This window comes from Astyanax mexicanus, chromosome 24, assembly GCF_023375975.1.
Source record: "Astyanax mexicanus isolate ESR-SI-001 chromosome 24, AstMex3_surface, whole genome shotgun sequence".
Classification (NCBI taxonomy): Eukaryota; Metazoa; Chordata; class Actinopteri; order Characiformes; family Acestrorhamphidae; genus Astyanax; species Astyanax mexicanus.
In genome coordinates this window covers 26,144,450-26,165,959 of record NC_064431.1, presented here as the reverse complement: position 1 = coordinate 26,165,959, position 21,510 = coordinate 26,144,450, and the positions used below count along the sequence as shown (strand labels likewise).

Here is a 21,510-nt window from a genome sequence, read left to right as displayed (position 1 = left end):
AAACAGATTCTCACAGAAATGCTTCAAGAAAAAAAAAAAAAAAAAAAAAAAAACTAGTAAAAAAAAATCCTTTCTGGGACAGTAGAATAGTATCCCAATACTTTTGTCCATATTGTGTATTCTAAGCATGCTATCATTAACATGCAGTCTTGATGTCTGTATGTATGCAAAAGCCAGAGTGAGAAAGAGAAAAATGAAAAATGACAGATTCTCCCATCACATTCAGCAGACTGCACTGATAACGACACCAGGTGAACAGTTAAACTGACAAATAACAAATACTCTTCCTCTCACACTCAGCTGCACTCGCTCCAGTCTGCCCAGATTTCAGCTGGCACGGCTCACACGAGGCCAGCACTGAGACTAGCACATCTTTATCACGGAGGAAGAAAAAAAAAAAAAAAAGCATCATCTACTCACCGTCTCTGCACAGTCGCATGGCTTCTCGGTTCTTCCCGCACTCTTTAAAACTTTCCTCTGATTCCGGACCTGCACAAGACAGCAAACAACTCAAAGAAGGGAATACTTTTCACATGCTAAAAATGAATGACTAGTTTTGTGTCCCATGACTTTCGCCACATCCTATGAAAGCTAAAAGATTCCTGTTTTGAATGGACACGATTTCTGCCGTATGCTATTTCGCGTGAACAATTCAAGCCAGATGCAGCTGGTCACGATCATTACCACTAGCTGTCCACTGTGGGTGATTATGCCTTTTATGTGCGCACATAACTTTATAAATGTATAAGTGTCCTATCTAGCTGGCACCATCTATCAGGCCTTGCTCCAACTCAAGTCCTCAGTGAAACAGTGTTCCCCGAATGATATAGTATTTTGGAATTGGGAAATTTTGAGTTAAGGAGTTGGGGATGGGTTGGAATGATGATCATGCAACATCCTGATATCAAGTTTGGGATATAACAATAAGCGAAAATTTTCTGCTGCCTGCTTCGAGCCGTCCCACCAGCCCAAACGAGGTTCAATATCGCTTACATTTTAAGACAGGTTTACAAGAAATCCAAAATAACCATTGTAGTTACATTGTAGTCCATTCTAGTTACAAACTACAATTAGATTATCAGAATCTGATAGGTCTACCTTTGTTGACAATGAAATGCTGTGGACATTCCTACATATGTCATTCTTATAATACAGCCTGACTAAAAAAAACTTTTCTAAACCTTTACATGAAGTCCTTCAAATAAAATGTACTTTAACAGTTTATTTTAATCTCACACACGAACATGACCAATCCAGATGAATGGGTGTCACTTCAGAGAAACAAACCGTCCGACATGCACATGCAAATGCAAAATTATCCAGCATAATTTTGCATTTGCACTGTTTTGTACAGTGTATCAATGGCTCAATATAATTATCTGAATATTCGTAAAAAAAAAATAATAATAAAGCTAAATATCATGCTTTTATTTCTACAAAAATACTCATATTCATACTCATACTAATATTGTATATTGTAATATTTGTCCACTCCTACAACGAGTGTGTGTTTTCTCCACTCACCGTCGCCCCCGTGCAGTTTGACGCCGTCCGCCCAGCTGCTCCAAGACTGGCCGGGCGTTATCTGCGGGCTGGGGAGGCAGGCGGGCGCCATTGCTGTGGCGGCTTCTCCCCGCTGGAGCTGCTGCTGTCTGCCCGCCCTGCTCCGCTCCCCCCGCACCTCCTCATCGGCCCTGTCCGACATGCTTCCCGCTGAGACACACACACAAACGCGGCGGTTACTGACACAGTGTGTGCTGTTGGCTCCGCTGAGGTAAGCGGTAAACAGCCGCAGCTCGGCGGGAACTCGCGGCGCCTCCAGCCCGAGTTTGAGCGCCGCAGTTCGTCCACTTCGGCGCCGGAGCACGCGGTTGGTTTTACTAGCGCGGGTTTAAAAGATAGCGGCTAAAGAAAAGTTTAAGGTGAAGTGAAAAACTTCCGGGTAGCCGGCTGCTAATAATAGTGTTAGCATTTTTTTTATTTTCTGGTTTTCCCACAGAATCAGCTCTCAGCACAGCTGTGACTTACAACAGCTAACTACAGCTACAGTTAACTACTACTAACAAGGGTACACACTACAGCTAAGAACAGTACAAACTACAGTTAACTACAGCTAACTGCTACTAACAAGGGTAAACACTACAGCTAACTACAGTACAAACTACAGCTAACTACTACTAACTACAGCTACAGTTAACTACTACTAACAAGGGTAAACACTACAGCTAACTACAGTACAAACTACAGCTACAGAACACTAACAAGTGTAAACACAACAACTAACCACTGTACAAACTACAGCTAATGACTACTAACTGCAACTACAGATAACTATTAGTAAGAAGGGTAAAGACTACAGCTAACTACAGTACTACTAAATACAGTTAACTATTACTAACAAGGGTAATAACTACAGCCACTACTAACTACAGCTAATTGCTACTAAGTACAGAAAAAAACACATTTTAAAGACAACATATAACTATTACTACTACTCAGTACAACTACATATAACTTACAAGAGTACAACTAACTACAGTACAAACTACTACTAACTACAACTACAGGTAACTACAACTAACTATAGCTACAGCAGTTTGAGTTTCATTTACTCTTATTGAGACTTAAAGTAATTAACTCTTGACGAGGCACAGCTGTTTACTGAAATCCATTCCAGGTGACTCTTACCTCATAAACCTGACTGAGAAAATGCCAAAATGTGCAAAGCTGTCACCTAAGCAAGAGGTGCTACTTTGAAGAATCTAAATGAAAAAAAAAATTTGTTTTAACACTTTTTGTTGACTAAATAATAGGGGTGTCACGATTCTCTAAATCCTCGATTCGATTTCATTTTCGATTTGAGGGTCACGATTCGATTCGATTCTCGATTTTCTTGTTTTTTTTTTCTTGTTATTATTTTATGCCTCATAAAATTTAAATAATATATTTATTATTATTATTATTATTATAAATATTATTATTATTATTTATTAAGATATATATGGTAATGCCATCTAGTGACTTTTTTTGGTAGCAACAGTGTGCACTATTAAAACAAGCAGTTTATCAGAGCTGTGTGTGGATGGCTGGTGAAACTGCTCATTACATGAAGCTGCAGTTCTTCATCCAACCACTAGCAGCAGCAGCACAAGCCCCGCTCTCTTCACTCAGTCACTACTTCAGTACAGCCCAGCCACGGGCTACAGAGCTCAGCCAGTCCGTTTTTACTGTTTCTGTAAACAAATAAAGGTTTTAACCCCACTAACCGGATAATACAGCTCACTACAGTTCATCTTTCAGCCCAAGCAGCTAACAGCAGCAGGTTAGAACAGCCGACACGGAGGCACTGCTCGGATTACATTATAAACAGGTCAGTTAGCGCGCTGCTAACCTCAGGATGTTTATAACTACGGAGTTTAGTGGACACACCACGGCCGCCAGGTAAGTCTTTTAAAGGCTACTGAAGACTATTAAAGGCTATTAGAGTGTAACCCCTGGCTCCCAGGGGTTACAAGAGGTTATTGAAAGCATTATTGGGGGGGCAGAAATCAGTACAGGCTGGTTAGATAAGTGATGTGGGTATTGTCTTATAAATATTTACACATAACTTATATCTCTCCTGAAAAGCTTTTATTTTAGTCAAAAACACGCTTGTGTTTACTTTATCTGAGAGAAAGATGTTTTTTTAATTCAATGGAAAGCAACAGGTGTAGTCAATTATAAGTTTAAGATTTTTAATCCACCTCACTGTGATCTATAGTCAGTGTTCTCAAGTCAGACTGACACACGCATTTCAGCGAGTTCACACGCTCTCACCTGCGCGCACCCACCCCTCCGTTAGATACAGATACAAAACCTGCGCGCCCAACCCCCGCCCCCCCTCCCCCGTTGGACAGATAAAAACAGTGATCACACTCCCGCCGACTGCGCTCATGCAGTGGCTATCTCTATTTAAATGAATAGGATGCGCTGTGTTGGTGCCGCGCCATTTGCGTAGCGCGCTGCGCTATTTGCGTAGCGCGCGCGGGAGGGATCGTCGATCCTCTTTTTGACTTCGATACTCGAGATCGTGACCTTATTTCGATTCGATTTCGATAAAATATCGAGATCGTGACACCCCTACTAAATAACATGTTTTTTTTTTTATCCTGAACTTGATGCTTAACCTGTACTGGATGCTGATCAGTTTGACAAAACAAATCCTAAAATAATTCTTAAATAACTTTTAAATTTTAAACACTTTTTCTTCTGTCAATCCGACCACAGGTTCTTGTCCCAAAACCGGCCACACACTTACTCCACTGATGGCCATAGTTGCGTTTTTACAGTCCTAACCTTGAACACTCTGCAAGAAGGCAAGTAAACCCTTCTAGATGTGTTAAGACAGGAAGATATGTGATGGGCTGTCATCGCTGTCATGAAGCAAGTTCAAACTGACGTGTACCTAGTGCTTCCAGGAGTAGCAGGTTAGATGCAGCTCCTCCTGTTCTTTTACCCCCTTAGCGGTGGCTCATTTCATCCAGTGATGGAAAACCTTCAAAATATAAAGCAAGTTTCTCCGCACTGACTCAGCCTGAACAGCAGGAACTAATTAGGTCGTCTGCATGGGATGCTCCTTTAATCTTAATCTTGAATTGCTGATGGTTTTCATTCGAGGATCTCTCTCCAACAGTGCAGATTAACTTTAATGTGTAGCTGGAACACCATTTCCCTGAATCTGAAATGTATCCTTGAAAAGGTCAAGCAAGTTGAAGAACAGTGTGAACACACACTGACAGAGCTCATGCAGTTACGTAATGCATATGCGACCGAAAAGATGTATTTATTCAGAGGCTGATGCTGATCTGCACTGTGTTATGAATAAATCTCTTTATGGAGCCTGGGAAAGTTCCAGGCTACACTTCCACAGTCTGGGACTGATATACATTCAAAGCTTCATTTGCAAAAATGGAAATAGTGGAAACAGTTGAAGCACGTCAAGAAGAATAAACTTAAGTAAAATTCAGGTCAGGTTCCACTGTCTGTGTGTTTAAAGATGCACTAAATTTTGGCAATCTAATTTATTTGGTTCAGTGTGATTTTTGTTGTTCACAATGCAGAACAGATATCACATCTGTGTCACATTTAACCTAAAAGACTGGATTTGGTCCACTTTTACCTGCTGTGTGAACATAGGCAAGGCTTGTCAGAGGCTTGGCTTGTTCCTCAAGTCCAATTTTGCAATATAATGGCCAAATTTACTATGGATCAATACAAACTGGTCATTATCCAGTCTGAAATACTGTCAGAAGCGCTTACGGCCAATTTATACTTATACGTCGAACCTATGTGTCACCATGTATTCTACGCCGCAGCTCAACACGCACCTCCCTGGAAATGTAACTACACGCCGTGCAATGCAGACAGCCACAGCTGTGATTGGTCCACCAGGCCTTGTGTTCCCGCCCATACATTCGTAGGTTTGAAGGAGAAGTATAAATTGGGTTTTACTATCTCAGGATTGGCTTATAAGATAAATATCATCCGATCACATATTTTGGCTAAACAGCGCAGCTTTCACTATTACCTGTCCCTGGTAATACCATTATGCTGCAGTTATACTTTGAGATGTTATGAGTGGATACCACCCAACCCTAACTTACATCACTAATCACTAACAGACTGGTGTACAGTCAACAACCTTCAACTGAATGTGGACAAGACAAAGGAAATGGTTGTTGACTTCAGGAGAGCACAACACACCCACTCTCCACTCAACATCGACGGGTCCTCTGTGGAGATTGTTAAGAGCACCAAGTTCCTTGGTGTCCACTTAGCAGATAACCTCACCTGGACCCTGAACACCAGCTCTACAGCCAAGAAAGCCCAGCAGCGTCTCTACTTCCTCCGGAAGCTGAGAAAGGCCCGTCTCCCTCCACCCATCCTCACACTCTTCTATAGAGGGACCATTGAGAGCATCCTGAGCAGCTGCATCACTGCCTGGTTTGGGACCTGCACCGTCTCTGACCGCAAGACCCTCCAGCGTATTGTGAGGACAGCTGAGAGGATCATCGGCGTCTCTCTCCCCTCCATCACGGACATTTACACCACCCGCAGCATCCGCAAAGCAACCAGCATTGTGAATGACCCCACTCATCCCTCACACGAACTGTTCTCCCTCCTGCCTTCCGGAAGAAGGTACCGCAGCATCCGGTCCAGCACGACCGGATTCTGCAACAGCTTCTACCCCCAAGCCATCAGACTCCTTAACTGCAGAGACTGAACTGATGGTTTTTCTGTACATGCACACACACTCTTACCCCACTTACCCCAGAAAATGGAAAGCACTAAAAACCCTACTACCTCACTGGACTCTATTGCACACTGTGTAATAGAGTAATTACTACCTCACCTGGTCCTTTTTGCACACTGCAAAATTTGCACACTGTCTTGTTATTTATTATTCTTTGTCTGTATTGTGTTGTATTGTCTGTCTGCACTTTTGTACTGTTGCACTATTGTTCTGTCTACACTGTGTTTATGTGCACCATGGTCCTTGGAGGAACGTTGTTTCGTTTCACGGTGTACTCTGTATATAGCTGAAATGACAATAAAACCACTTTGACTTTGACTTTACTAATGAATGATGACGCACTCAGAAATTCATATTGCTCCAAGAATATTCAGACCCATTTTGAGACTATCGGTAAATACCTCACAGCAACTCCTAATAATAATTTTCTAGCAGGGATTAATAAAGTGTGGCATTTTGCTGCATCAGTATAGTAAATGTCACAGATGTGAAAGCATGATATGAGAAAAAGAAAAAAAAGGATTCTGGGTAAAAGCAGATGTCTCATACCTAGTCAAAAGGTAACACTGGAACTCCGCTGCACAAATCAGCAGATCCTCATCAGCGTTGGTGATTCGTCTCGACCACAGGCGCTGAAGACAGGACCTGATGGACAGACAGCAGAAGCAGAGGGAAAGTTGATAGCATTGTTTTGATAGCGTAGCGTGTAGTGACCAGCGTTTAGGGAGTTAGCCGCATGTGCATCTGTGTGGGATGCTTGTCGGCTTGAGGCCAAGTGAATCTGGTTGTGGCTTTATGGTCTCCAGTCTTCGGCCTGGTACATGAGCTACTTATGGAGCAGCCCGTCGCTACACAGTAATCCAATCCTCTAAGCACTATCCCTGGTTAACCACCTGAGAGCTGTGCAGTTGGCTGCCAGTTAATCCCTCATGGAGATAAAAAAGCAGCTCTCAAAACTATTTGGCCTTTTTAGCGCATTTTAATCTTTAGCTGTACAACAATGCAGGTAAGATAAATACCGAACGCGATCTGCACTGCAGAGCGAGCCGAAGCTTAAAGCAAATGACCATGTGATTGAGTGACTGAGAAAGTCATTTACTGCACACTAGACAGTGTTTTTCACTGTTCTGATTGGATAAAAAGGAAACCTTATTTTACTAAACTTTATAGATATGATGGGATGTTTTTTATATAAAAATATTTTAGAAAATTGTATTTAATAATCATATCAATGATGTTACGATACATATTTAAAATCATAGCTGCCGTATTGTTATAGTTATCGTGTCTATATTCTTGACAATACACAAACCTAACACACAGCATATAAAATAGAAAGAGCACTGTATGTTTAAGAGAATTAGGACACCTACTTATTCAATGTTTAAGCTGACATTAAAAGAAATAAAAAGGTGTTTGTTCTTCTTTTGTTGGAGTAACTGTCTCTTACTGTTCAGGGAAGTTTCTACTAGATTTTGGATCAACACAGAATATGGATTATCAAAGCCAAATTCCTGGCTTACTTCAAAAGTACAGAATGAAGTTATTAAAGATTTCCTCTATGTTGTTTTCACGTCACTGACTGGACAGTCATGTGACCAGTAGGTTTGTAAGGGACACATCATGAACACATACAGTGACAATACTGTGACATTAACAGAATAAATAAAACATTATGACAGAACATTATTGACAAAATTAGCATCATATTTTTTTCTTAATTTGTATTAATAACAGAATGCTCACAACAGATGTCTGACTGTACCTACAAACATCTGACAAATAAATCTGCAAATTCATTTAATGTGTTTACAAGCACCATATCACCGCTATTTTAAACAGTAATATACAGCTCTGGAAAAAAAAATAAGAGACCACTTAAAAATGATAAGTTTCTTTCATTTTACCAAATTGAAAAATATAATCAAGAGGAAAACAGACGGTCACAAGCCATCAAACCAAGCTGGACTGCTTGAATTTTTGCACCAGGAGTGTCATAAATTTATCCAAAAGCAGTGTGTAAGACTGGTGGAGGAGAACATGCCAAGATGCATGAAAACTGTAATTAAAAACCAGTTATTACACCAAATATTGAGATCTGAACAATATGAACTTGTTTTCTTTGCATTATTTGAGGTCTGAAAGCTCTGTGTCTTTTTTGTTATTTTAACAATTTCTTATTTTCTGCAAATAAATGCTCTGAGTGACAATATTTTTTATTTGGAATTTTGAAGAAATGTTGTCCATATTTTATAAAATAAAACAACAATGTTTAATATACTCAAACATATACCTATAAACAGCAAAAATAGAGAAACTGATACAGAAACTGAAGTGGTCTCTTTTTTTTCCAGAGCTGTATACAGTGATATTGAATAACTGACCAGCCCTAATACCCCTCTACCTGGCCCAAGCTTGATCTTAGGCATGGTCCAATAGATTTGTGTTTATCTGATCCCCAAAATAGATTCTCTATTCTTTTGGCAATATGCCTCCACATGGACTAGACGGGCTGTGTGTGCATCTGCACATTTGTGTCAGCAATGGGTGCAACAACGACCTAGGCCACTTGCGTAGGCTGCACGATAGTCTCTATGATGACTCGACACAGAAGTATAAACCAGCCTTTAGATAAAGTAGCTGAATGCATTCATTAGAAGGGATGTCCATGAATATTTGGGCGTATAGTTTAGGTGCATTAAAAAGCCATGTGATTTCAATATCAGAACATGCCTAAAGATCTATTTTTTCAGTTCAAGCCTGGTGTTAACAGAAACCGTGGAAATGCCTTTTTTAGAAATAGAGCATTGTGGTCATTTAGTGTGACTATAGGCCTACAGTTTGTGTAACCGGCGAACAAGCGAAGGAGGAGGAATTTCCCCATGAGACGCAGCTTTAAAGATCATTGATTATTCTGAAGAACTTTCTGATGAAAACTTTTATGGTCACATACTTTGCTAAGGAACTAAATGGAAATATCATGCTGGAAATTACATGTTCTGAAAACGTCCTGATTGTGAAACTAAGCACTCTACTGCATGTAATAAAACTAGATCAGAGTGGCTAAAGTGGGAAAGTTCTTTTAGTTTTTTTTTTCACAATTTGTCTGCATAAGCTTGTCACGATAATTATATTACCAACATTGTATCACTCATGAAAATGTAATGTAAAAGACTTGTGTCTTAATGGAATGTTGATTTTAGCAAGTCATGCTGTTCTGCTCTCTGCTCATAGACTCTTCCTCGCCTCCGACAGAGCAGACAACAACATCTATTAAGAAGGAAAAGAGTACAGTACACGTCAGTTAGGACTGTGCACTGGCAATAATACAAATTGGTGATACATATGAAGCGTATCACAATACAGTAGTTACAATTCAATATATCACAAAAAAGTTGTTTTTTTTGCAAAACTGAACATTGATCTTTGGTATATCTCATACTCCCTCAGACAATCATATCATCTTGGTTCTATTTTGATTCTAAGTTAAAAAAAATAATAATAAAATGTAGCAATTTTAAAAGCTTTTCAAAATCTTAGCTAAATTCTAAACTAATCTCTACATTTCATTGCTTGACTCTAATTCTTAAGTAATGAGAGATTTTTACTGTAAAATGTAATATAAAAGTTTACTTCTTATTAGTAAAGGCCATAGGCTATAAATATTGCATAGTTATTTAGTCTTATTATTGAGTTTTATTAGTCTGCATTTAAGTCCATAAAGCTAACCAGAAATGCTCTACAGTTTGTGGCTCTTAAAATGTTAAAATTTGTATTTTTTATATTTTCTAATTTGTAAAACACTTTGAATGACTGCTGTGTATGAAAGGTGCTATATGAATAAACAGTAACACTTTACCTGGATGGTCTATTTGATGTCCTCATTGATAGTCAAATAACATTCAATTGCAACTGAAAAGTAAAAGTACATGATTCTCTAATGAATGTAACCCTACATTTAACTCTAACCCAAAAACTAATCTTAACATTTTAGGATTGGGTTTAGGGTAGATTTTAAGGGCGTTTAATGGTTAAGGTTAGGGTAAGGTGTAGGGTTGGATTTTAGGGTTGATTAATGGTTAAGGTTAGGTGTAGGGTTAGATTTTATTTTAAATCATTTACATTCACATAGGTTTATGTTGCATGTAATAGACATTCAGTTGATTGTCAGTTGAACATCAACAAGGCCATAATAAAATGGACCGTCCAAGTAAAGTGTTACCGAATAAACTTGCATTGCCTTGTATCACAATATATTGGCACACTCTTAACTGACACTGGTAGTCCACAACAAGTCAACAACTTGGGTTAGCTTAGCTTAGACACATGGTTTCACTTCCAAATCTGCCTCCCACAAAGTCATCTTACAGAAGTAGCTTAGCTAAACTAAATACAGCCCTGGAAAAAATGAAGAGCCACTTAAAAATGGTTTTACCAAAAACATGTTTTTTCTTTGGTTTTACCAAATTGAAGACATCTGGAATATAATCAAGAGGAAGACGGATGATTACAGGCATAAACATAAAGTTATCCAAAAGCAGTGTGTGAGACTGGTGGAGGAGAACATGCCAAGATGCATGAAAACTGTTTAAAAACTTTTGACAACTGTGACAAAATGTTTGAACTCTTAAAACTTTATGAATATGAACTTGTTTTCTGTGCATTATTTGAGTTCTGAAAGCTTATTTGCATATTTTTTTGTTATTTTAGCCATTTCTCATTTATGCAAATAAATGCTCTAAATGACAATATTTTTATTTGGAATTTGGGAGAAATGTTTTCTGTAGTTTATAGAAAAAACAACAATGTAAATTTTACTCAAACATAAACCTATAAATAAAAAAATCAGAAAAACTGATTCAGAAACTGAAGTGGTCTCTTATGTTTTTTTCCAGAGCTGTATGTTAGTTTTCTCCCTCCTGTCAGGAGAGCCCCATTTATCTACAGAGCTGCAGCTCGGAGGTTTTAATAGACAGAAGGCTGCTGGTGGTGTTGCTCCAGCTGAACAAGTGCACTGAGAGAGTGAAAGCAATGAAAGCAGGCAGAAAACAGCAGCACAAATATAACTAAAGCTAACTAACTATAAACAACTGCGAGCGGGCTCAGGACTTTCTGACAACCAGGGCTCTGGCTCGGGCTCAGGCTCGGGGGTCCGTCACCCAGCTAACAGCGCTGATTAAAGTTGGAGAAGAATTACGTCACCAAAATAAAATGTTAGTGACATTCAGAGAGCAGCAGGAGGAGGAGGAGGAGGAGGAAGAGAGGAGGGAGGGGGGGTTGTAGCATGTTAGCTCCGCTGCTGTTTCTACTGCTGGTGCTAACAGCTGCAGCCATTTGGAGCTAGGTTAACTACTAGCAGAAAAAGCCCGGACAGCCATTAGCAGCTAGCAGCGCTATCCGCTCTCCGCGTCCCCTTACCTTACCGTCCTTGCGCCCCCCGCGGGAGCGCGCCTGCCGCCCACACCGAGCGTCTGCCTGCGCGCGACCCTGCGCCGGCTGGACACGCTCGCGGGGCCCGGGGAGCGGAGTGAAGCGGGGGAGCGGCCGCGGTCTGCGCTCAGTGGCTGTGGAGGAGGAGGTCTCCACCAGGTGCGTCCATGTCTGTTTACCACGCAGCATTCTGGGACGAGCGCGTCACCGTAGCGGCCTGCGAGCGCATGCGCGGACAGGCGCGCGCTCACCAACCGCCCCTCTTCGCTTCGTCTACCCTCCCTCCCCTGTTGCTGCGCAACCCTACTACTGTCAGAGTATTAAATAATAATAATAATAATAATAATAATAATAATAATAATAATAATAATAATAATAATAAACAAATTGGTTAATATAATCCATCGCTATTAAACTGAACTGTTAACTACCTGATTTTTTTTTTACATTTTTGGTTTAGTTTGATATGAGAAGTCATTACTTTGAGATGACCAATGGATTACTGACTAAAAACACAATACAAAACAATAATACGACTGAATAATTATGTAGTATTAACAGCCTATAGTCTTAATTATTAAGAAGTAAACTTTATATTATAGTAAACATTCCATCACTTATCAGTAGGGGACGAGCCCTGAATGGTGGAGATTTTGGAGGTGGTTCAGTGAAGGTATCCTAGTCTTGAGAAGCTGCTAAAATTCACATTTTATTCACATTAATGTACAAAAATGTTACGTTATACGTGCCTGCAGGGGTGTTTTTTTAGATGCTCATTATTTTGAGATAATGTTTCCTTATTTTGCGAGGCCATGTAATCATTTTGACATAATTTATTTATATTCTGAGTTTATTTTTTATTATTTTAAAATACTTCTTAGAGCTTTTGAGATGCTAAGACTAATTCTTTTGAGATGATAAGGCATTGTTTCGTTTTTTTAAATTATTTGTTATAAATATAAGATGATAAATCACTTTTAAAGTTTGCTAAACTTTCTAATTATTAAGAAAATAAAGTCATTGATATATTCTCTCATTGTTTTGGAGATCCTTTGTTGTTATTTTGAGACTGCACATGTTTTTGCACTCACGCATTTCTATTACAGTCGTCCTTAATGGAACCTAAAGGTTTTTTTTTCTTTTCCTTTTATTTAATCGCTTAAAGAACATAGTGTAGTGAAAATATGCTTTTTTTAACGGTGAATAGGAAACCTGAACATAATATTTTTGAATTAAATATTTTATATTTATATTTTAAAAGAACAATATTATGTATATGTTGTATTTAACCTAACACATAGATATTTAATAGCTGGGGGTCTGAGGTGAATGAATGGAAGGGGGCGCTCTGCTTGTGTTGGTAAAGTTATGGTGAGACCAGAGCTGGTTTATGGCGAGCCTGCCCACTTCATATCAGAACATTAATATGAACCGCTAGAGGGCGCCCGCGAGTGAGTCCTCAAGGAATGGGGTGAATGGAGCTAAACGGCTAAAAAAATAACTAAAATAGTAAATAACTACGTGTTCAGGACATTTCTTTAATTTCAGAAAAGTAAAATAATGTATTTCCCCAGAAAAGAAAGAAAATATACTATTAAGTTTTCAGTTTTTAGATCTGATGCAGGATCAAACGTTTTATATAGTTTTATAAGTTATAAGTTACTTAAAAACTAAACTAAACTAAAAACTAAAAAATAGAAATGTGTATTTATTACTGAAACATTTGATATTCTTCTGTGTTCAGGGAAATTTCATTATTATATTTAAATAAAAATCAAACATTTCTATACTATGATTTTGCTTACTTGCTCCATATGAACCCATTCATTTTGGACTCACTTGGAAGCGATCTTTGGTGGTTTGGTTTGGTTTGATTTAGTTTACTTTACTTTAGTTTTAGTTTTTTGATTTTGCAAAACGTATACACACATAAAAAAAAAATAGTAGACTATTTTAACATAAAAACAGTGATCATTTATTTAATATACAGTAGTATTAGTCAATATAAATATTATATGTGGCAATTAAAAAAAAACTACTAATTATACTAATGCATTAACAGTTAATAAATAAATAAAGACATTTGTTAAGAGAAAAAAAGTATTATTTAAAATATATTTATTTATTATTTATATCCATTATATTAAATATGTGGAGCTGGTGGGCGTCCCTCATGTTTTAAATTTTCATTTTCATGGTGGTAACCCTATTTATATATTATATTTGCAATATTAAGGTAATATTGAATAAATCACAGAATTTTAAATAACGTAATTTAATAAATAATATGTTGATTGGTTGGTAGGGGTTCATTAAGTGGTCCGTCTCCCTGATACAGGGTCTGTGGTGAACGTCAGTCTCTAAGCTACAGTACAGGAGGTTGGACAAATGGGGAGCATAACTGACGGTGAGATTCTGATTATTTATGTTGGATTAATGCTTTATTTTTAGCGATTTTTATGGATATTTCACGGGAATTGAAGAGAATATGAGTGTTTACAGACTATAGAGGTCATACAGGTTACGGAAACAGATTAAAAAAAGCTGTAAATAAACTAATAGCGAGCCGGTTAACTGTTTAGCTAACTAGCTTAGCTTAGCTTAGCTCTCTGAGGTAAATTAGGAGCTAATAAGCTAATGTACAGTTTACATACGGGTTTAAACACTGGTATATAAAATGAGGCTTTCTCACAACGACGGAAACATTTAATTAAAAATTGATAACTATATTAATATAGCTTAGTTAATTCATTCATTAACGTTACTTAGGCTGCAGCAGAACTACAACAGATCTCACTGTGTGGCTCTTATAAAAAGAATAAAATAGAAATTCTCTGATATTATTGCATTAAACTGCATGAATATGAGCTACAGTAACAGCTATGGATAACAGCTAGGTCGCTATTAGGATTCTAAATGATATGCACTGTGATGAGTACTGTGTAATATTTATATAAAAGGAAATTATATCATATCAAAACCGTTCAATAGTTTTTTTAAGTCTACCTGGCCCACCTCATATATTTAAATGGTAGTATCTATTAATATAAATAAACGTTAATTTAGGTCTGCATTTTCCCCCTTTTATAACAACAATAATAATAACAGTAATGGCGATAAAATTATTTATGTAACAGAAAATTATATTATATGAAGACTATCCAATATATATTTTTAAAATCTACCTGGCCTACTTAATAGTTAAATGGTAGTATTTATTAATATAAATAAATGTTAATTTAGGTCTGCATTTCCCCCTTTTATAACAACAACAATAATAATAATAATAATAATAATAATAACAGTAATGGCGATACAATTATTTATGTAAGAGAAAATTATATTATATCAAAACCATCCAAGATTTTTTTTTTAATCTACCAGGCCTACTTAATAGTTAATTGGTAGTATTAATTAATATAAATATGTATTTTTCGGCATTGGCAGATACTGTATATACCTTTGTAATATTGGCATCTGCATATGAATGAAACTTTTGTAAACTTTTGTATACAACTGTGTCTTTTATCAGATGAGGTCATCCGGAAGCGCCTCCTCATTGATGGAGATGGTGCTGGAGATGACCGGCGTATAAATGTGCTGCTGAAGAGCTTCATCAAATGGTGTCACTCAAATGTGACGCCAGAAGAAGGGTAATTTCGTTCAACAGATCCTTTATATAATTTGATTTACTCTGCTGATTATTCAAAAAATATCCCTAGCTAATTTTGTTGCCAGTATGGATATCAAAATGCACAATGCTCTGAGACTTTTCAGTCATGAGTGCAGCCTTCAGTCCAATGTTCTTCAATACTGGGATTAAGGACCCTCCTCTCCAGCATATTTCAGAGGATTGCCTGCGTTAATACACACATTGCAACTCTGAAAGGGCAAATTAAGGACCTGGTTAGATTAATCAGGTGTGAAGGGAGAAGGGAAAACCATACATTTGCAGGGCAGAAGTGCGACGTGACTAGGATTAAAAACCCTGCTGTAATAAGTGTAAAAATTGTGCTCATCTTGCAAGAAATTGGTCTTTAGTGTTTGTTTGAAGACGGCAGGTGACTCTACCATTCATACATTTGAACCCAGCACCCATTTGATTCATTCAAAGCTCATTCTCACTTCTGAACACAGTCATAAAGTTGCGATAGATAAGTTTGAATAAGATCTGAGGTCTGCATGAAGGTAGCTTGCTAAAAACAGGGTGAGGAGCATTGTTGAAGATCGAAGATCTACACCAGGGCCTCTTCTGCTCACATTTGCTGAATTTCTGTCCTCTTTCCTGCAGGTTTACACAGTATCAGAGGATGCTGGGAACCTTGACGCAGTGCGAGTTCTCCATGGGAAAGACGCTGCTGGTGTACGATATGAACCTGAGAGAAATGGAGAACTATGAAAAGATTTACTCTGACATTGGTGAGGATTTTATTGATTCAGAATCAGAGGTTTAAAGTATTACATTTTACATATTGTTTGATGTAACCATGAAACATGTCTTTTCCACATCACAGGGCAGAGCATATCATCAGCACATGAGAAGATAGCAGAGTGCAAGAAAGAAATCCAGAGGGCTAAGAGGATACGAAAGAACCGTCAAGGTTTGGTTATTTTATCAGTTTAACTTGAGTAAAATTTCCCTGAATGAATAAGAAGGATAAATAAGCCTCCTTTGTTTTTAGAGTATGACATACACTTCCAATCAAAAGCAGCAATTATGTTTGTCCTAGATAAGCTGCTTTTTTATTTTCTCATCTTAGCAGTGACTTTATTATTGCATTTTATCTGTCAGACCTGTAATTCCTCTCTTGACTGCTAAAACTGAGACTTGGTCTACTGTTAAGATGAGCTAAAAGCTAAAGCTGTTGCCATGTGGGTCAGCCAGAACTCTTCCTGTACCAGTCTTCTGATAGTGTAGGAAACAGTACTCACCGCTCTCTGGCTTCATCTGTTATTTCTTTAATTTAAAGAAATTTAAATTTCTTTTCTTTAAAGAAAAGACTTCTACTTTTAATAGTAACAGAGTTGTCTGAGGTCTTTCAGATGTATTCTTCTAGTTATAATAATAAAAGTGTGAATGTGCTGTGTAAATGCTACAGTAAAGATTGCAGTAACACAATCTGCAAAATTTTGTAAAAATCGGGATTTTGTGCCATTTCTGGTTATTTACTGGACCTGAAGAGCTTAAATGGCATAAAATAAAGAAGAAACAATTGGGGTGTTCTAAATTTTACGGCAGTGTGTTCCCTGATCAGTATGTCTATGTAATTAGTCATTAAAGTTATTTATAAATAATACAGTAGTGAAATATTTTAGAAAACATGTTATATTAATGCTTTGAATGTTTTATTGTCTTCTTTTAGAATATGATGCACTGGCAAAAGTAATCCAGCAACATCCAGACAGACATGAAACGATGAAGTAAGTAAACCTTTTAAATTCTGCTAAATACAATAAATACAGAACAAGAAGACAGTAACTAGAGGTGTAAATGGATTGGTAGCAACATAGAATACAAAAGAACTTTTTCAGATTTTGTCCTCTTAAAACCACAAACTTAGGTGATGGACTGTACACTGTAACAAAGATTCAGGAATTATTTGGGTGGTGAGTCATTCTTAGTAATGCAGTGACACTGATTGGTGTGTATTAGTGTGTTAGTGTGCGTTCTGATGGTATACGTGGATCAGACACAGCAGTGCTGCTGGAGTATTTAAACAGCTTAGTGTCGCTGCTGGACTGCCGCCAACCAGAAACATCAGCCGAGGAGTAGTGTCTAATAGATGGGGGTAAAAACTGCTACATTTGTAATACATGTTGTGGAATATATGCTAAAGGTCATGGATTCATATCATGGATTTAAAGGCTTTAAAAATATCAGTGCCTTGTAGACTAGTAGCACACTTCTACTAGTAACTGCAGTTTAACTGTAAACCAATGTATATGACTTTAAAAATATATATATTTTTTAAATATTAAAATGCAAATGTGCAGCCATGAGTACAGTGTGAGCATCATAGCAGCAGTATAACCTGTTAAACAAGGTAAAAAAAATAAAATGTTGTCTTAGCTTATTATTATTATTTTTTTTTTTTTTAGCTCCGTAGTTTCTTCTTGTTTGTAATCAGTGTAATTGTACGTTTTGGTAATCACAGGCAGCTTGCCGCTCTGGACAAAGAGCTTCAGCAGCTTTCACAAATTAAAGAGAATGTGGAGGACAAGGTGAGTCTCCTGTTGTTGTTTGTTGTAAATTCCTTTTCTATTACTTGTATAGACATAAAAATACACATCATATCATCTCCTTCATAATCTCTCTCTCTCTCTCTGTCTCTCTTTTTCTCCTTTTGTCATTTTTTTCTCAGTTGGAGCTTCGTAAGAAGCAGTTTCATGTGCTGCTTAGTACCATCCAGGAGCTTCAGCAAACACTTGAGAGTAAGTAATGATTTATTACAATATTAAATACTCTAGGTGCTGGTTCACCAAGCATTCTTTTAATTGTTGAGAAATATATGGAGGTTGACATTGGTGAAGAATTTGATCTTATACATTATATATCATTTTCTTTTGTATTTTTTTTCTGCAGAGTGTGTACACATTCATTCATTCATTCATTCATTCATTTATTTATTTATTTATTTATTATGTTGGCAAAACTTAAAAAAAAACATACACTCCATAAAACATTACATAAACATTCTTAATATCTGTAAAAGAACTTTCATCATTACAACGTTTTACAGTCATGTGAACAAATAGGCCCCATTAACATATTTTTAAACATTTTTAACATGTATACATAGATATGGATGTATATAATATCATAATACACTAATGCATGATACTGTATTGTAATATTATGTAATCATTTAAAAAAATATTTATTAATATAACTTTACCAGAAAAGGGAGAAAAATATATTTTAATGAAAGTCAATGTAAAATTTTAAAGCATTTCTATAATTGTATAATGAGTGGATTAATCAAGTAATACAGTACAGAGTAGAGAAACACCAGCTTCACATTATGCCAAAAATATAAAATAAAAGAAATGGCAAAAAATAAAAAGGTAAAATGGTAAAAGTATGTTAATATAATATAACTTAACATGATTAATGTACATTAATTTTCTTTTTTATTGTAGATGATGAAAAAATGGAAAGTGATGAAGCGAGCCAAGAAAGCCCAGCAGAAAATGGAGACTAGTTTTTCACTGTACATTTTTTTTTTCTTTTAATGTAATTTTTCATGATTTCATGAACCAACAATGCAATGCATTTTGTTTTTATAACAGCTGAGTACCTGTTGGAATAAAGGTGATGTTTTAATAGTGCTGCTTCTTGTGTGGTTTATATACTGAGGTGACAGGGTGTACTACAGCCCTGAACCAGCAGGGGGTGCCATTGCAATGTTTCTTTTAATCATTCATTCATTCATTTATTCATTCATTTCACAATTGAGACTTTAGTTTAAAAAATGTAATAGTAATGTAAAGGAGTGTCAATAAATGAATAGTTGAGACATTCTGCTGTAAGTACTGTTAATCAATGCACCGTAAATGTCATACTATTTTCAGCTGAATACTTTCTGTTACTGAATACACGATTCATCCCTATATTTAGCATTCCTTGCTCTACAGTGTTATGTGGGCATAAGTTACCACATAAAGTGAGTAGTAATTATTGTGACCAGTGGCATCTGGTTTGACATGTCTGCAGGTATAGACAAGCGACTGTGGCAGAAATCACATCCACAATCAATGTAGAAAACCATATTTCACAAACCCCACAGGTCATTACAGCATTCTTTTGCATGGTCGTGTATATCATGTCTGTTTACCATATTTTTTGCACTATAAGGCACACTTAAAAAAACTTTAATTTTCCAAAAAATCGTCAGTGCAATAAAGCCACTCCGCTGAAGTGCCGCATTTTACAGGAATTTCAGTGTAGTTTCTCCAGCAGTATTTCTCCAGTGAGTATTATCAACCTGTAGCCTGCTGCTAACCCGGCTAGCACTCACTGCTGGAGCAGCATTAGCTTTACCTGCTAACCGCGATAGCTTTAATGGTAATCTAAGCTTACTGTAAATAAACTGAAGCACAGTTTTCAGGAGAGAACTCTTTGTAGTTTAAAATGCAGAGCTCATTTCACTTGTCTGATTCCTCTGAATATTTTTAAAAATTTAAAAAGTTTTTTTTACTTAGCTCAGGTTTACACCCCTGTTCCTTACCAATGTTGCATAAAATACGCCTTATGTATGAAAATAAACCAGAAAATTGACGTTTATTGATGGTGGGCCTTATAATCTGGTGCGCCTTATAGTGCGAAAAATACAGTAGCTACTTTTTAGCTGCTCCACAGTGCAGATAACCCATAGTTACACGTATTCAGTTCTTGGTGAGTTGTTTCCACTGCAGATACAAACAGGAAGAGTATCACAAGCCTGTAGATCACACTGATGCACCCTGCGTATGGAGGAATGAGGCTGATGGTTGGAGACGTGTGATGGCAGGGGACACTGCGGAGACTGAGGCTCTCTTATTGTAGGAGCCGTGTTTTCTGGTACTGACAGTAGATCAGAGCAGAAGTGACGGACAGGCGGCCGAACACAGAGGAAAGAGTCTCCCAGTGCTGCCCTGTTAGTGCTGTTCGCCTGTCCACAACTGTCAGGATGACCTCCTAGGATTCAAATATAGATTTCAGCCTCTAAGAGCACACAGATGGAACTTACTGAATTGAGAATAGCAGTGGAACTGCAGGCTGGGGTCACTTTATTCTTCTTCTTATATTAGATCCATTAGATTCTGTTACAGTGGGTTGCCAGATTATTAATTACATTATACAGCTCTGGGGGAAAAAGGAGACCACTTAAAAATGACGCATTTCTTTGATTTTTACCAAACTGAAAACCTCTGGAATATAGTCAGGAGGAAGATGGATAATCACAAGCCATCAAACCAAACTGAACTGCTTGAATTTTTGCACCAGGAGTGAGTAGCATAGAGTTATCCAAAAGCAGTGTGTAAGACTGGTGGAGTAGAACATGCCAAGATGCATGAAAACTGTCATTAAAAAGCAGGATTATTCCACAGAATATTGATTTCTAAACTCTTTATGAATATGAACTTGATGAAGATGCTCTGCATCTTTTTTGTCATTTCAGGCATTTCTCATTTTCTGCAAATAAATGCTCTAAATGACAATATTTCTATTTGGAATTTGAAATGTTAATTTTACTCAAAGAGAAACTGATTCAGAAACTGAAGAGATCTCTTAATTTTTTCCAGAGCTGTATGTTAGAAAATATCGGGACACCCACTCATTCATTGTTTCTTCTGAAACCTACTTTATTAGAGCAACTGTCTATGTGAACTGATCATAAATTGTTACTTCAGGTAATGGCTTGCAAGTGAACTTGAGGATGTGGTTGGTGTGGCGCAGACTGCACAGTGGATTTTAAGGATTTTATTTGGTATAATAACAAATCTGGGTAGAGTCTAAATATGCAGTGAGTCAAATTTTGTCTGGCAGCACATACATTTTATCTGTGTCTTAGACTTTTAACCACCAGAGCTCAACACTAGCATCTCCACCAGGTTATTTTGGAAGAAAGGAACACAGTGAGGAACATTAGGGCTCACAATGGAGCAGTCAGAACTCCGCACCATCCCATGAATAATCAGATGCAGTCCCAGCAGTCAGCCGTGCTGTTTCTAATTAACTCTCTGTTTTAAAGTGTCGACAGCAGCCAAATTCCTCCAATTCCAGCAGGAGAAAGAGCGTCCTTAAT

The 21,510-nt window shown here is 37.4% G+C and overlaps 2 protein-coding genes across 4 annotated transcripts in view; one reads left to right on the top strand and one right to left on the bottom strand.

Moving 5' to 3' along the window:
* The window catches only part of LOC103034685 (ataxin-7), a 53,987-nt gene extending 47,058 nt beyond the window's left edge, over positions 1–6,929 (bottom strand). For all 3 annotated transcript variants that reach the window (XR_002651645.2, XM_022682803.2, XM_022682804.2), the window contains exons 1-3: positions 6,842–6,929; positions 1,525–1,713; positions 421–489 (exon numbers count right to left, since the gene is read on the bottom strand). Coding sequence is in view for 2 of the 3 variants with exons in the window: in XM_022682803.2 (XP_022538524.2) it covers positions 421–489; positions 1,525–1,705 (250 nt within the window). In the remaining variant the exon portion in view is untranslated. The remainder of the gene's footprint in view (positions 1–420; positions 490–1,524; positions 1,714–6,841) is intronic.
* A 7,131-nt stretch (positions 6,930–14,060) lies between these two features.
* On the top strand, positions 14,061–19,048 carry thoc7 (THO complex 7). The gene is made up of 8 exons (XM_007228710.4): positions 14,061–14,129; positions 15,255–15,375; positions 16,014–16,141; positions 16,237–16,323; positions 17,086–17,143; positions 17,878–17,944; positions 18,085–18,154; positions 18,863–19,048. Exons 1-8 carry the CDS (start codon positions 14,111–14,113, stop codon positions 18,922–18,924), a joined length of 612 nt encoding a protein of 203 aa, XP_007228772.1. The 5' UTR covers positions 14,061–14,110; the 3' UTR covers positions 18,925–19,048.
* The last annotated feature ends 2,462 nt before the right edge of the window (positions 19,049–21,510 follow it).

What these genes read in the sequence shown, in the direction of transcription:
- thoc7 (XM_007228710.4), top strand. An exon ending in AATGTGACGCCAGAAGAAGG is followed by an intron (nt 15,376 to 16,013) that starts GTAATTTCGTTC and finishes TCTTTCCTGCAG; the next exon opens with GTTTACACAGTATCAGAGGA. An exon ending in AAGAGAATGTGGAGGACAAG is followed by an intron (nt 17,945 to 18,084) that starts GTGAGTCTCCTG and finishes TTTTTTTCTCAG; the next exon opens with TTGGAGCTTCGTAAGAAGCA.